Raw genomic sequence first — 18,203 nt, 5'->3', positions numbered from 1 at the left:
AGAATGAATGCATATATTTGCACGTGTGTGTATGTGAGTGTGTGTTATATACATACACACCCATACGTTTTTGTATATATTCAAGTAAACAACCTTGAATTACCTGTTATTGTTAGGTGTACATTCTAATCTGCAGTTTTCAAACTTTTTCAGAAGAACTACTTTTCGTTTCTCAAGATAAATTTTAAACAGAAACTAAATATAACACATAAAAGCAGAGCCCTGCACACTCAACATGCCCTGTCCCTGGGACTCCTCCTGGAGCCTGAGTGTTCTAAAAATCAGTGCTATAGCAACAACGCCCAACCCTTACATGACCCCTTTAATAAACAGAGTCTGACATGGGTTGAGAAAAATCAACTAGGTCATTATAAAACTTCTAGTGAAAGTTTATTATTACTTGACTCCTCTCTCTTTCATCCCATACAGCTGCATTAGTAGGAGTCCTGAGACTACTTCTCCCAGGCTCTGTAAGGTTATATAGCCAACCGGGGCTTAGAGAAAAGGAAGCAGAGAGGAGATAACTTAGGCCAACTGTTTGAACTGGGGAAATCCCTCATTATCATAATGGTCAGATCTCAGATTAAGGTGAAAGCCTAGGGAAAAACGTTTAAGAGGTCATTCAGCTTGAAAAGGCCTTAGCTTAAAATAAAAAATGAAAAATAAAAAAAACAAGCAAACAAACATTTTCATAGATCACAAAAGATCTCACCAAAGTCACTAGGGTGGGAAAACAAAAAGGAGTTTAAGAATAGAGTCCTCTTTATTTAGGATACATTAATAAACAAAACACACAAAGTTCCCCTGCTCTATAAAACTTATTCTTGGGGGTGAGGCAGAGAGAGAAGGGAGATATATATATAATGAATAAGCCAATTATATAGTATCTTAGAAGGTGATACATGATAGGGGAAAAGGAAAGTGTGAAGCTGAGTAAGAAAGATCAAGAGTACCAGGAAAAAAAAAAAATGAGTAAAAGGGGAGGTTAGCAATGTTAAACAGGGTGGCCAGAGAGGTTTCACTGAGAGCATAGCCCTTGATAAAGACTTCAACAAAGGAGGTGATGGAATTAGCCACGAGGAAGTGTGCATTCCTGCATTTGTGGAATAGCAACAGGTCCAGAATGAATGGAGCACAGTGAGCAAGAGAGATGGATGGAAGAGAAGAGGTAAGAGATGAGAGAGAGGTGGAAGTAGAAGGCAGAACATGTAGAGGCTTACAGGTCTTTGTAAAGATTTGGACTATTACTCTGAGCTACTACAGGGTAATGGGCAGATCTAATTTACATTTTAGAGTACTCTGCTAGGTGAAGAAGAGACTACAGCAGAGCACAAATGCAGGGAGATGAATTAGGTTGCCACAATTATCCAGGCAAGAGATGATGGTGGCTGAATAAAGGTAGTACAAAGCTAAGTGGTCAAATATTTTTTTTCTTCATTCAAACATAGTCAAGTGGGTTCCAATCAATGTATTACATATTTTAATCCTTAAAAAAATACTAATAGCAATAGACTCTGTAATAGATCTCCACCTCCCTTCTTAGTATCTATGGATTGCTGAGCCATATCATGTCAATAAGGTAAGTTTGTTGCTGAGTTCCCCACCATTTTCACTTTTCTTCATGAAACTGGTATTTGTTTATTCCTATTCCTATCCAAGCTCATGTTATTTTTAAATGGTGTAGGGAAGAGAAATGGAGAGGTTTTTTAAGTCTATATATTTTTCTTTTAAGTCCTTAATTGTTTTCTTCTTTCTTCCCCTAACCCAAGTATATTTCAACAGAAAAACATGTAAGCAAGCTATCTACCATCTTTTACACTAAGAAAAACACTGAGCATTGGTGGGACAGTTTTATTTTCCCACTTTTAAATGTTATCATAATGACTCAAGTAAACTTTATTATTTCTTTACACTCTTAATTGGTAATCTGTCCCTTTAATTTCCTTTAATTATTCAGAGAAAAATATATGCTTACAATATAATTGCTGACTTTCATGAAAGAACAGAAGCATTAGAAAGAAGGAATTTTAGTTGAGTTACTGCAAAAAAAAATGTAAGCTTAGTGGACTTGTAAAAATTTTTTTTATTTTAGTAACTGCCTAGTATTAGGAACCAAGTTGAGATTTTTAGATCACAGACTTTTCTTGTACTAAACAATTACTGTCCATAAAACAGCTTGAGAACTTCACAGTAGAAAAGGGAATAAAATACCAATTACCCAATTTTATCATGCAACTATTACGAGACGTCGTAAAGGATTTACTTAAGAAAAAGCTGAACAGTAATAGCCTCCTAAAAACATTAGGAACTATTCTCCACAACTAAAAAGAAAACTTTGTGTTTCCGTATATTTATTTGCTAAACCTTTTATAATAATGTCATGTAATAGCTGAAATAATGCTTTACAACTTTAGGCTCTCAGACATGCATTATCTTATTTATTCTACTATAATTATATGAGAACAGCCTGATGCTTAATAACTCTCAGAAAGACAAAAATCATCTTTCAAAAACAAGAAGGGAAAATTATTTACTAAAATTTAAATATCCTCACAAAAATGTTATTTTGATTTTTTTGGTAAAAACATACGCATAAGTGAGTTAACAACAACTAAGCAGGCTAGATGTGCAGAAGGGGAGGGAGCCAGATCACGAAGGCAGTCTTACCTTCTGATGTTTTCCATCGTTTCCACAAATCCTCAATTGTTATATGTTTATCTTCTCTGTGCAGATGGCTGTGTTTATTAGTAGCATCTTTATATTTCATATCTTCTCTGATGAACTATAGAAGAGAAAACACTAAGATAAATATAAATTCACTACCTTACTCTTGATAACTGGAGAAAAAAATAAAATCTGATATCCAGTGGGTGGCTATTTTCAAACAGTAACTGGTAAATTTTTGGTATTGTAGTCATATTATTCATACATGTTTGTAAAATGTATTTAATGAAATGTCTTCTGCTACTAATCACCACCACCAGCAGCAGCAGCAGTAAAAGTACTTAATTCAATGTTTATTATTTACCAGATATTATTCTAAGTTATATAACAAATAGATGTCTACAGTCACCCCCTCCATATCTGTGGGTTCAGTATTCGTGGGATTGAGAATATTAGGGGAGAAAACGGATGGCTGTGTCTGTATTGAACATGTACAGAGTTTTAAAAATCATTATTCCCTAAACAATATAATACAACAACTATTTACATAGCATTTACACTGTATTAAGTACTATAAGTAATCTAGAGACAATTTAAAGTATATGGGAGGATGTCTGTAGGTTACATCCAAATACTGGAACATTTTATATATGGGATTTAAGTATCCATGGATTTTGGTATCCACGGGTAAGAGGGAGTCCTGAAACTAATCCCCCATAGACACCAAGGGACCACTGTATATCTGTCAATACAGTGAAAGTCATTTAACTTTACGACAGTCCTATAAGGAAAGTATTATTTTTCTTCATTCTATAGATGAGAAACCAAGGCCCAAGAGGCTAAGCAATTTGCCCAAGATTGAAAAAATAACGAATATCAGAGCTGAGAGTCCAACGCAAGCCATTTGGTTATATTCAACAGCATAATATACTGCCTCAATATCACTGCATTCATTTTTACCAAATACTTGGTGACAGGGATGTTTCAAAACAGAACAATCTTCTCAATTACTGCATCATATTTCTATGTTCTCCTGCCTTTTTTAAGCTACTGCTTTTAATTCAAAGACATTTGATTATGGTGTTTAGAGCTAAAGCATACTTTACAAAACTGAAGCACACCTTCTATTAGTCTTACTTTAAAATATATAGAGAGATAGGCTGAGGCAGGAGAATTGCTTGAGCCCAGGAATTTGAGGCTGCAGTGAGCTATGATTGCACCACTGCACTCCAACCTGGGCAACAAGGCAAGAACCTGTCTCTTAAAAAAAAATATAGAAAGCATTAAAATTATCTTTGTTAAAAACTAACCTGTTCTATATTACTTTTTTAACCGTTTCCCATTGTCTAACAATAAAAAGCAAACTTCTTTTTATGATTTAACACCATTTACTAATCTTATCTCTGAGAATCTTCTAGGCCTTATCTCTTGATACTTTCCTCATATGTACCCTTTACTCTAATTATGTGAAACTAATAGTTTTTAAATTGTTTATGCTTTTTCTACCTCAATATTTCTGATTTTTCTTGTTTCATTATTTTACGTGGTATCCTACCTCAATATTTCTGATTTTTCTTGTTTCATTATTTTACGTGGTATCTTTTTTGTTTTTCTATTGTTCCAAAACTGTAAGATCAGGTAAAATATTTCAGAAGTCCACAATGCAGAAATTGAAAATTCCTCACAGTTAAAAATGCCAGAGGCATATTTTTCTGACTTTTACACTAGCAATGAACACCACCTTCAGACAAAAGACCAAATTCTGCCTGAGTAGAGTTGCTCTCTACTGAAACTGAAAAAGAAAATTTTAACAGCTGTATAATATTGAGCAAATCATTTAACTTTTCTGAGGCTCAGCAACCCTGGGAGCAAAATAACGAAATAATGTTCTAGGATCAACAACACTGTTGAACATGTGGTCAGCAGAGTAGTGTCAGCATTATGGCAATCAGAAAACACTTTCACAGCATCTGGGTCAAGCATGTGATAAATACGCTCACCTTGTCCACCCTGTACATATATACTGGAAATTAAAAATCTGGTCCTTCATCATCAAAAGTTTGAAAAGTACTAATCTGAAAAATCTATATAATCTGTTGTCTTCTTTAAATAGTGCCTTATTCCTTTATACTAAATGCTGCCTTAAGTTATATTTAAGGGGGCTGCCTGATTGCTCCAAGTCCTCCTGTCATCTAACTCTTCTTGACTGACACCTTCAAAATCCAGTAGCGACACTTGGAAAAATCACTACCAAAGAGATGCTCAGAAATTGTCTCTATCTTGGAAAAGGTCCAAGAGCTGGAAAGAAATTCTAGACTGAAAATCGTAATAATGGACTGAGCAGGGAGGAAATCTGTCTTGGAAATGGTCCAATCAGTTGGAACAAATGGCAACTGTTTCACTTATGTAATATATATTAAAGACAATGTCCTAAAAAAGTATCCTCACTACATGAACATAAACAATCTAAATGTGGAGTTCTGTGATTTCAGGATCAATATGTTTCAGAAAATAAGCAAATTTCCACATGACTAGATGTGGCATTCTAGCCACGTAACTATTTTAGAAAAGCCAGAATGAGTTTATGGATAAATGCCAAACAAACTTAACCTTTTTTTTTTTTTTAAAGTTTTTTATACTTTTGAAGATACCTATAGCTCATCTGGTATAAAAGAACTATCTATTCCTAAGAAAGTTCGGTGAAAATTGAATAAACACAATGAATTGTATTTTCCCTGGAATTACCATCTAAAACTACTTCTGTTTTAAAATGAGAAGTATGACTCCAGGATATCACAATAACTCGTAACAAACCACATGAAATAAAAGTATATTCTGTATCTTACAGATCTTCAACATGCTGATCACAGAATGTGACTAGAAACCAGTATACTTAGAAATATTTTTGTTCGGAAAATGTTTAAATGAACCAAACACACTAAACATCATCAGGTTTTATGGAACCTTTTCCCAATATCCGAAAGAAGAAAAAAGCATATAATTCTGACTGCTCAGACTTTTCCAAAACTCTGTTAAAAACCCCCCCTCATTTTAGCAATGAAGTAGGCTAACTAGAGAAATTTTTAAAACAGTCACCAATAACTGAAAATGCATACACAAAAGACAAATATTCCTTCTTTGTATTCATTTGTCAAAAGACAAATACTTCTTGTTTGCAATTCATGAATTGAGAAATCTGAAAATAGGATCTGAAATTCAACGAAGTGAGTCTTCAAATAATGTATGGCAAATAATGTAGCATTCCCTGGTAAATACATCCAATTATATGCAAACCTACTATAGGGAATCCTAAATTGACAAAGTACATAAGGGAGTGCTCAGCAAATAAATGACAAATATTCTTTTTAAAAGATTCACTCAGACGATTCTTTTAAATAAACTCTTCTAGTACCACTGAAAGTAATGCTTTACATATCCAGTTTGGGGAAGTTAGTTTTCACATAATAAACTGATTTCAGTTTCTCACACCTGTAACTTCAATGTTGTATTTGTGCTGTTATTTTTATGACAGCACTTTAATAAAATCTGATATACGTTGTTATTATAGGCACATTCTGGGGCTCTATTCAGGCCATACCCTTTTCCCACACAAATACTCACCAGCATTAGTGTACATTCCTGTGTGTGTCTAGTCACCCCCTCTCAATCTACCATCCACAGCCACAGCTATCTGATCAAAGGATAGACAGACACCTCACCTAGAGGAAAACAATCCTGAGCCTATGCCAGGATGGCAGGATTCTCCTCACAGGAAATTATACTGAGATTATGAAAAACTGGACGACTTGGCCACAGCTCTGGACTTTTAGGGTGATAAACACACTGATGTTGAATGTACCATTTTATGAGTAGTCAGATGGGCTAGGTGGTAAGGCAAACAGAGGAAGCCAATAAATATGCGGAAAGAGAAAATAATGAAAGAGAACAGAGGTGACCACAGGGAAAGACATAGCACAAAGAACTGCCTCCGTTCTTGGTGACTTTCTACTTTTAATTCCTCGGGAGGCCTGTTTTGCACAATTTTTATCCTGATTTCCATGATATAAGTCTGTTTCCCCTTCTATTTTTAAATACATAATTTTAAGACCTCAATACTCAGGAGAGGTGATTTATCATCATAGTTAGGCATGCAGACTTGAGTCTGACATACACTCAAAACTTGACTCCACTACTTACTATAAGACATATGCAAGCACTTAACTGCTCATTAGCCCCATTTTTCTCTTCTGTAGAATGAGGAAAATAAAATTGCCTACTATATAAGGTTACAAAGATTAAATTAAAATGCATACACAGTGTATGCAAGTGTTAGACAAAAATACTTTGAGTGGTTTTTATATGTTGGTGTTGCGTTACTGTCAAAGTTTAAAACATGAATAAATGAGCATCACTCTGATTATACTGGAAGGTTTAATACATGTTTTGGGGAATAACAGACATTTATGTAAGTTTGCCCAATACACCCATTTCAGATATCCTGAAACAAACTACATAACAGGGATGGAGCAGAAAACCACAGTTTCTTTACTGACAATGTAAGCAGACTTTCTCAAATGACACCTGTCATCAAAACAATACAATGTCCAAGGTCTGATATGTGAGTCAGTTAAAACAGATGGGTTCTTCATAAACAATTGCAAGGTCTTGAAAATACTACTAAACTAGCTTAGTATAATGTCTCAGCGGAAAAAATCCACAAGAAAAGTACCACTATTATTCCCCCCGCCCTTTTTTTTTTGAGACAGTCTCACTCTGTCGCCCAGGCTGGAGTGCAGTGGTGCAATCTTGGCTCACTGCAAGCTCCGCCTCCTGGGTTCAGGCCATTCTCTTGCCTCAGCCTCCCGAGTAGCTGGGATTACAAGTGCATGCCACCACACCCAGCTAATTTTTTGTATTTGTTTTTTTTTAGTAGAGACGGGATTTCACCGTGTTAGCCAGGATGGTCTCGATCTCCTGACCTTGTGATCTGCCTGCCTCAGCCTCCCAAAGTGCTGGGATTACAGGCATGAGCCACCATGCCCAGCCTATTGCCACTTTTAAAGATGAAAAAACTAAGGCTAAGAGAGAGTCAGCAATGTATTCTATTTCATAGAGCTATTCAAAAGGAGACCCAATTCTGGAAGTAATTTTAAAGAATTCTAAAGTCTAAGTTCTTCACCACCATGCTCACCTGGATGTTCTGTAAAAATGCACGGATTCCTAAACTCTTAGATGTGATAACACGTTAATAAAGCATGAACTGCCCATGTTTCTCTCTTCATCTTAAAATTGTTATATCAAACAGCATAGTGCTTGAGAGCACAGACTTGGTCTAGACTACACAGATATCCCAAATCTCCTTTTTGTTTTATGACTGTAGTAAGTTACTTGACTCTCCGTACTTCAGTATTCTCAGCTGCCAAATGGTCACCTTCAAAGGGTTATGAGGATTAAGTTCTTTATTTTACATGAAGTGCAAAAAAAAAGTGTTTGGTACATTAGTCGATATTCAATGTCAACTATTTTAATTTTATTGTAAATCATTTATTTTTCAAAATAATGAGCTGAATTTTTACCTTGATTTGCATATTCTGTATGATTTCCTGGACATGAATGAAGACAGTGTGAGGTACTACAAACACCAGCTGATAATCACTGATCTAAGAATTAAATCTACAAAGAACAGCAATACCAAATCTTGATTGAGACTCACAACCCAAGACACTGTAATTTGTATACAGATAGAGGTTACTACTAAGACATTCCTTGTTTTAATAACCTTGATCTTATCCTCTGATATGGTTTGGATGTGTCCCCACCCAAATCTCATTTTGAACTGTACTCCCGTAATTCCCACCTGTTGTGGGAGGGACTCGGTGGGAGATAATTGGAATCATGGGGCAGTTTCCCCCATACTGTTCTTGTGGTAGTAAGTCTCACAAGATCTGATGGTCTTGGTCTTATCAGGGGTTTCTGCTTTTGCATCTTCCTCATTTTCTCTTGCCGCCGTCATGTAAGAAGTCCTTTCGCCTCCCACCATGATCCAGCCAAAATCTACCATTAGGCTTTGGCCTCTGATGCCAGAACTCTGCATACCTAAATACCCACTTGAGTGTTTCTTGCCATCCATTACTTAGACATGATCAATACTCACACAATCACGTAAGTTAACATTATATCCAATCACCATTACATCAATAATATATATAGCAAGTCACTGGAATTAATGTTAATATTCATGTTAATATTCACTTTAAGTAGGGGTAAGCATTTCAGATTTAACGAATGAAAAAAATCTCCTTCTGTGTTTTATTTGCTAAAATTTAATAAGTCAGAATGTGCATTTCCAGCAAAGATGAGGTTACAGGGACCGGATTTACCATACCCCCGGGCCCTCAAAAAACAACTAAAAAACAGACACAATATACAAATAACAGTTTTCAAGACACTGAACACAAGGCAACAAAGAACAGTGATCCCTGAGAGATCTGTGCCGTATGACTGACCTAAATGAGTTCCTGGAGAGAATTTCTAGGAAAAGGTGCAAGAAGAGGGAACCCAACAGTGCCAGGCAGTTTCCCTGAGTTGAAAAGACGGGACTTTGTGTGGGAAATGGCACATTCATACGTCTGTGGGAGTACAAACCAGTGTAACCTTTGTGGGGGGCAAATTTTAGCAATATCAATTAAAATGTTAAATGTTCATTGCCTTTAACCAAGAATTTCTACTTTTCAGAATTTATTCTACAGTAATGCTCACATAACTGTATAAAAAGTTCAAGAGTTTTCATTGCAATATTATGAATAAAAATTTTATGACTATTCAAACTGTCCACCAGTAAGAAACATTTGACAAATTACGACACCATCAGGGCAAAATGTAAAAGCAGGTATATCCATTTACCCTTAATAAAAAAGAAAAGCTTACAATATAGCTATCTGATATTTAATAAAATTGCATCAGTTGAGTTTGATCACTCTGGAATTTTTTTCATGCTGATTAGAAGCTATGACAGCTGATCTGATACATTTTAAAAAAAAAGAACAACAAACCTATAAAAGCTTCTAATGTACATTTTCATACTCTCTCTTAACTTCTAGCCTAATGTTACTTGGATCCACCAAGGCGCTGCTTGGTAACTCCGAAGAACACAGAACTGGATCAAGCATCCCAGAGTCATAGGGTAACACCAGAGGAGGCATTCTATCAAAAGAACAGCTTGTCTTAGTCCATTTAGTGCTGCTATAACAGAATAACTGAGACTGGCTGATTATTTATAAAGAACATAAGTTTATTTTTCTCACAGTTCTGGAGGCTGGGAAGTCCAAATCAAGGCACCAGCATCATCTGGTGAGTGCCTTCTTACTACATCCTCATATAGCAGAAGGCTAAAGGGCATAAGAGAGCACCCACTCCCACAGGCCCTTTTTATTGCGGCACTAATCCCCTCATAGTCTAAGCACCTCTCATGAGTCCCCACCACCCAACACTGTTGCATTGTGGATTAAGCTTCCAACACATAAATTTTGGGGAACACATTCAAGCCTCTCTTCTTCCAATCTGAATTCATGGTTTAAGAGAGAAATCAAAATTTATATCTAGAACAGGAGTGTGTAGATTGTACCATAGGTATGCAGCTTTTATAGATAAGAGAATACAGTAAGACAAAAATTATATATTTAAGAAGCTTTTAATTTCAACAGAATCAACTGAAAGCTGTTTCATGTCATAAAAACGTAAAGACTACAATTAGTCTGAATGCTTAAAACATGAAATAGCTGTCACTGGTTCTTTTTGATACTAGAGCTCTAATTAAGTTGTAAAGCACTAGCAGTGGAAATATATTGCAGATAAGATTATGTGTTATACGGAGGGTCGGGTAATTATTTCTAGTATCCATCACTGAGAATACTGTGTGTTACGCTTACTTTCACTGTTTAGTGAGTACCTATAAGCGCTTAAAAGAAAGCTATATTGTATTTATAAAATGCAATTTAGAAATATTCTTCATCAAAACATCTTAAATATTCAATTTGATTAATATTTTTATAAAGCAAAAATTTTAAAAATCATATGTATACGTTTACATATGATTTTATGAACATAAAGAATGCTACAGGGGAAAAATCACAAGCAGTAACACTGATAATGAACAGGGGATGGGATGGGCCGTCAGGAAGATAAGAGGAGGAGCCAAGGAGGAAATACAATATTTACACATTAAACTGTGAGCACCTGCTTAAGTTAACACACACATACACAAATTCAACAATAAAGACCCTGAAGCAAGACGGAGGCATTTCAGAGTGAGACACGGGAAGCAGACCTAAAACTGTATCAGAACTGTTCCTAAAGCACAGATTAGAGGTTACTACCACTTTCTTTGGAAAGAGAAGCTGGATACCAATTTCATAACCACTATAGGGCCTTTATTTCATTATACATAAATATAATAAACCACACATAGTTTTCACTGAAAAACAAACTTTATATTAGTACTTATCGTTTTAATGATGAGTTATATAGTTCATTTAGTCACCAATAAAATAATTTTACTACTTAACTATGTTAAAATACATACAGGACTGTGAGACAGAATAAAGGTCAATAATTTAGACCGTAAAACAGATTATGCCAAAGTAAATTCTGGAGTTGCTACTTTTAGAAATATTTTGAATGAACACAGACACCGATAATCATGAGAAAGCTTTGTGGCACTCAGCATTCAGAGAATAACTCTGACTATAAATATGGATAATATTAATAAAACTCAAAATATAATGTATGAAAATTAATTTGTCAAGACTTACTGTGTAATAGGATTGATAAGGAAAAATAAGAGACTATCTAAATAAAAAGAAAAGCAATTCTATCCTAAAACCATAAAAAGTGAGATTGGAAGATTAAGATTGAAGAAAAAATAATCTTCTACAAAGAAACAAAATGACTACATTGTATGTACTGTGTCAGTTCACTAGGGTGTGCCTTACCTGTCATCACCACTGAATATTCATTTTTCTGCAGTTCTCCTCATTTTTACTTCTCAAGGAAGCTAACAAGTATCTTCTATCAACCAAAGACTTGGTTTCTGAGAAGTCACTAGCCCTTTGTTACCCAATAATCCCAAGACTAGTAATGTTCACTGCAATATTAATTACAATTTTCTTTTTAAAAAAAAACTATAGAATTAGTAATACGTAATGTATCCCACTACGTCAGAAAATGAAGGCATTTCCAGAATACTAAAGACTGCCTCTTTTAGCACTAAAACATTCTAATTTTAAGCAATTTTAGTGGAAAACATTCTAAAATAAACTGCCTTATTAAATGAAGTTTTCGGGAGGGGTTAAAAAAAAATTTTATAGAGACAACGTCTCACTATGTGCCTAGGCTGGTCTCGAACTCTTGGGTTCAAGCAATCCTCCCAACTCAGTCTCCCAAAAAATACCAGGATTTCAGGCATAAGCCACTGTGCCTGGCCAAATACAAGGCCATCATTTTGAACACTACTTCTTTTTACAATCATGTCACAGTCTCCCAGTTCCTCCCCTCTGTGGAGATGTATGTTTGAATTGAGGAAGCCTAGCCAATAAGACTATCCCTGTTCCTGTGGCCACAGGGAGGGGCTGGAGGTAGGCATGTGACCATGTCAAAACAATTAGAACCAATATGAATCCCACTTAGCACTTTCATTAGAACACCTGGAAAAAATAAGCTCTCTCTGCTGTGGCCACAGAAAACTAGCAGGATTTGACCTAGAGCTGTTGAGAGACACACAGGGAGAACGAGCCTGAGAATATGGCCAGTAAAGAAAGCAAAGCTGAGAGAAAGTGGCAGAATTTTGATGACAGGTGTTTGAGCACAAGAATCCAATCATACCTGAACAATTCTAGATTGTTCAGCTATGTGACCCAACACATTTCCTTTTTGCTTTTGTAAACTAGAATGGAATTTTTTTCACCTACAACATCCCTATTATGGAATGTTTACAGCATATAAAAATTTTCCTGATTATAAAGAAAGATCCCTGTATATATATTTTTGCCAACTTCTGATTTCCTTTGGATAGGTTCTTAGAAAGAGACAGACATACGATTATAAGGCTTTTGATACACAGAGTCAAGCTGCCTTCTGGAACAACTTTTATTTATTTATTTTCATGTGTGCAAAGTATAGTTGTTATAAACAAAACAACAGAAACAGAATGAAGAGGCTGTGGTGTCTGTGGGGCAGTGCCAAAGCAGAGCCCCACGTACTCAGACCTGGGGAGGAAGGGCTTTATGCTCCAACAGGTCTAGGACTGGCAAGCAGGGAGACGGGGTCTTATGTGTTGGCTCTCATAGCAAAGAATGGAGATCTGGTGAGGCTGATGGAGGGCTGGAGAAAGCCTGATCAAGATGCGGCTGTGGCCTCAGCCCCCTCCTCCAAGTCCCACACCTCTGACTGCAGATAATCAGGAAAGAGAGCCCTGGCCCGGCCAATTTCACCCCCTCCCCACACCGGTATTATGAGTACCTACGTCAAGACATTTTCACAAGCTTTATCATATATATATATGTACCATTTGAAAAATAAAATGTAATACGTTTTGATATGAATTTATTATAATTTTAAGATTATAAATTCTCAAACTTATACTAACTATTTGTATTTCACATGTAAACAGTTTATTCCATACTTATTTTACATATGGGAATCTGTCAGTGTCCTCTCTAATAAAACAGAGAAAGAGAGACAGAGATGAAAGAAGAACAGCATCCCTCCAATCTCCTAAGTTCTGATGTTATCATAGGAGAATACAACACTTGGAGCTACTGCAGCCATGTCCAACCATGAGTAGAAAGCCAATGAAAGAAAAGCTAACACAGAGACCTACACATCACTGAGCCTGTGTACGAACCTTAAAACCATTTAGCCCCTGACTTATGACAATGCATTTTCAAATATTAAACTCCTATTGTTCAAGCCACTTGAATTCAGGTATTCTATTACTTGCAGCCAAAATCATCCTAAAATATAATCAAATAAAACTCTAGCTTGCTAGTCCCCATCTCTTAGGTCTAGTATACAGGATCTGGAATCATTTAATGACCAGTAATAAGCAAAGATGGTTTTTGACACAGGGAAACAATGCAATAGACAGAGAATTATAAGAAACCACAAAACCAAACTGGTAAACTGATATGATAAACCAGATTATCCAACCGCATATTTTTAAGTCTATGCACCCTTTTTCTAAAGATGAAGGGATATAAAGTCATCCAAAATTTGTTTCAGCTTTGTAGGAAGCAAAAGGAAAGGGATACGACATCGGAAAATCAGAAAAAAAGAGTGCACAGAAGTGCAAGCACACAAGAGCATGTGCATGCACATGCGCGTACACACACACACACACACACACACAAACTAGTCAGGCGACTGCAGCAGCAAATAGTGAGGCCCCTGACACAGAGAAGAAAGATATCTGGAAGTAAGAGTCAAAGCTATGACTTGAGCAGTTCCTCTCATCAGATTCTTCCTCCACTACTAATATTAGAGAATCAAGGTTTGATAAGACTACATAAGGGAACTGACAGGTTCTTATCAGAGGTTCCAACAAGTTCTATTAAGTAATCACCTATATTTTCTTCTAATTTTGGTACAGTTTCACATTTATCAATTTTTTAATATATCTAGTTTATTTTTGATATAAGGTGAAAGGTCAGAACTGAGTTTCATTCTCTAAATCTTAACTCATTACTCAAGCATGACTTATTGAAATAACTTTAATATTGCCAACAACCTGCAATGCTATCTTTATACAACTGAAACATGGTAGGACATCAATATTTTCCCACGGTTCAAGCTAACCATAAACACAGACAGTTCTGTTTCTGGGATATTCCATTTACTTTTTCCATGTTAATACTAACAGAAGAAAAATAACGATTTTTGCATGTCCAGCTAACATAAATCACATCATATACAAATGCAACAATTTTACATATAAGGCACATAGCACAAATCTAACCGACATCACTATAATGTTGTAAACATGCCATGGATTCAGAGACTTTATTTTCTAGAGCAGTTTTAGGTTCACAGGCTTGTTAAGTTCACAGCAACATTGAGTGGAAAGTATGAAAAGTTCCCAAATACAACTTAAATTTACAAGAATAAAACAAACAACCCTATTAAAAAGTGGGCAAAGGACATGAACAGACATGTCTCAAAATAAGACATACATATGGCCCATGAGCGTATGAAAAAAGCTCAACATCATTGATCATAAGAGAAATGCAAATCAAAACCACAATGAGATACCATCTCACACCAGTCAGAATGGCTATTATTAAAAGTAAAAAAATAACAGATGCTGGAGAGGTTGTAGAGAAAAAGGAATACTTTTACACTGTTGATGGGAGTGTAAATTAGTTCAACCATCGTGGAAGAGAGTGTGGCCATTCCTCAATGACTAGAGGCAGAAATACCATTCAAACTCGTGTATCTCATTACTGGGTATATACCCAAAGGAATATAAATCATATCTATCATTTTAAAGACACATGCCTATGTATGTTCACTGCAGTACAATTCACAATAGTAAAGACATGGAATCAACCTAAATGCCCATCAATGATAAACTGGATAAACAAAATGTGGTACATTTAACCATGGAATACTATGCAGCCATAAAAAGAACAAGATCATGTCTTTTGCAGGGACATGGATGAAACTGGAGGCCACTATCCTTAGCAAACTAACACAGGAACAGAAAACCAAATACTGTATGTTCTCACTTATAAGTGGGAGCTAAATGATGAGAACACATGGACACATGGAGGGGAACAAAGCACACTGGAGCCTCCCAGAGGGTAGGGGGTAAAAAGAGGGAGAAGATCAGGAAAAGTAACTAGTGGATATTAGGCTTAATACCTGGATGATGAAATAATCTGTACAACAAACCCCCATGACACACATTTAACAATGTAACAAATCTGCATATCCTGCATATGTACTGCTGAACTTAAAAACAAAAAAGTTCCCAAATACTCTCTATTCCCACAACACATACTTCATTCATTTAAACATTCACCATGCACTATTAGATTTTAAAATCTTTATTGAATCACCTTCACAAATCCATATACATAAGAATACATACGCATAGAGTTAACAGATAGTGTTGGGGAAAATACTATTCACGTGATTGATGAGAAAAACACATTCAGTGGTTGTTAATTGACAAACAACATTTTCTAACTTTGTGTAAGAAACTTTTCACAAGTTACTAGAAAAGATTATTACACAATAGAAAACAAACTTTTACAATACTAGTGTGAGCTCTTTGGTATCCTGTCACTCTTAATTAGAGTATTTAGTAATGGCTTCTGTTTTAACAAATTTTAATTTGCATTGAGATAAAATACCATGAATGCACAATGCAATTATTCACGAAAATATTTCCTGACTATCTATTATGGACCAATGGTGGGAACAGAGCAAGACAAAAGAAACAAAAATCCCTACCCTCAGAGAGCATATTTCCTAGCATGTGAGACCCAGAAATTAAGAAAACAAGTCAAATCAAAGGTATATTGTTACTCGAAGCAAGTAAGGCTAACCTGCTAAGGAAATAGAGAATAAAAGTATTTTGCTTGTATTTTAAAAATTGAAGAACAAGTAAACCATAAAATAAAGGGGGAAAAGGTAATCTTTAAAGGGATGGAGAAAATATGGTATATGAGACAAAGACAGAAGAGGTACTTTTTGCATATACTTTGTTGCACAGACTGTGGAACCATATATATATTTGTATAAAACAATAATTATAAAAACAAAATTAATTTTAAAAGGTAATCCTTAAAAATCACAAGTAAAATAAAACAACTGAACCTAACCACATCATCTAGATAGTGGTATAACCATACAGTTAGGAACTATCCTCACTGATTTTAATCATATTTGCCTAGAGGGATATGTCCTATAAACAAACAAAAAAAAAGAACTCCAAGAGAATTAAACTGTTTTTGGTAATTATACTACTGGTTTTAACATTAGTATTCTTATCCTTACTAGTTACGCTGGTATTGTTAAGAATCAAAATTTTCAGTGTGACTGTTGGAAAATACAGGGGTAAGACCAATCAAGTTAAATTAAAACCCTGTAGTACTAAATCTGAATCATAAATACCAGACTGAATTCATAGTGTATATTATCTTTGAAAGAAAGAAAGTAACAACAAAATATTTCTTAGCCCCATCCACTGAGAAGACATAGAAACAATGACTAACGGAGTGCTGCTAGCACTTGGATTGGGGTCTATCAGATACTGTTTCCCACTAAACAAAATTAAAGCTCCTTGAAGAAATAGCTGAAGAAAGTAGAACTCTGGGGCCAGAAATGTACAAGCTGGACATGGAACATTTTGTCACTGTGGAAAGCAAGAAACCTATCAAAGGCAAGGTTGTGCCTGAAGGATCCAGGTGCGAGCCTAAGTAAGTTTCCACTGGCCAAAACTGTGGCAATTTAAACAACAAGAAAGATAATAACATAGCCTGAAGCTCATTTAAAATCATGAGTTCATGATACTAAACATACACACAAGCATGCCTCTCATTGCCTTTAGAGGATCCTTGGAAACTACCTAATTATTTTGAATATGTATAAATACTGGGAATCAATCAATTATCTTTCTTGCCTTTCCTATACAAACAGGAAACCAAATAATTGATGTGTTAAAATGTCTCTTTAAAGGGTATTCCAATTAACGAAAAAAACGGATAGAAGTAAAATACTGGCATTTTTCAACCATTAATAAATTAATGAATCCCAGCAACGATCAACAATGGCAGATGAGATCACAAAACATCAAGGATGATGCCAAATTTTTGGGCCCACTCAAAGATTGTTATAATGCAGCTGTTTAAACAGCAACTCCATTGTAAAAAACAAAAACAAGAGAGAAGAGATTTGAGTCAAGTAGGAAATCAGGAATCAATTTTAAACCTTAAATTTAAGATGACTACTAGATATCTAAGCAGAGATGTTGATGCAGTTGGATATATGAAGCCAGAGCTCAGGACTCAGTTATAGGGTATGTAAAAGCCTCGAAATTAGGTAAGATAATCAAGAGGGTGAGTATAAATAAGCAAAGCAGTGTACAGACTAATATTTGTAGTTCAAGGAGATAAAGGGGAAACCAGCAAAGAAACTGAAAAGCAGCAACCAATACGGTAGAAATAAAATAAGGAGGGCATGGTTTCCCAAAGATTAAGTTTTTTTAAAAAGTGCTTTAAAAAGGAAAATATATTAAACCATATCATGACACTAGTAAGTGATACGAAGACTGAGAACTGACCACTGCATAGCCACATGGACATCACTAATAAGCACAATAAGAATAATTTTGGTGGTGTAATGAAGTCAAAAGCCTAAGTGAGATCAAGAAAAAACGCGAAACGGTACACAAGTCCTTTTGAGATTTTTTGTTTTCTAATCAAAGGAGGGAAGAATGAGGCAACAACCAAAGGCAGAAGGAGAGTCAAGAAGTTCTTTTG

The 18,203-nt window shown here is 35.5% G+C and overlaps 1 protein-coding gene across 3 annotated transcripts in view; it reads right to left on the bottom strand.

The window, feature by feature from the left end:
* STIM2 (stromal interaction molecule 2) overlaps positions 1-18,203 on the bottom strand; it is a 164,626-nt gene that overhangs the window by 67,314 nt on the left and 79,109 nt on the right. For all 3 annotated transcript variants that reach the window (XM_025386409.1, XM_025386407.1, XM_025386408.1), the window contains exon 3: positions 2,668-2,782. In XM_025386409.1, the coding sequence (XP_025242194.1) occupies positions 2,668-2,782 (115 nt within the window). The remainder of the gene's footprint in view (positions 1-2,667; positions 2,783-18,203) is intronic.

Source organism: Theropithecus gelada, chromosome 5 (assembly GCF_003255815.1).
Source record: "Theropithecus gelada isolate Dixy chromosome 5, Tgel_1.0, whole genome shotgun sequence".
In the NCBI taxonomy this organism is placed as follows: domain Eukaryota; kingdom Metazoa; phylum Chordata; class Mammalia; order Primates; family Cercopithecidae; genus Theropithecus; species Theropithecus gelada.
The sequence above is the reverse complement of the archived record's forward strand: the minus strand, read 5'-3'. Positions and strand labels throughout refer to the sequence as shown.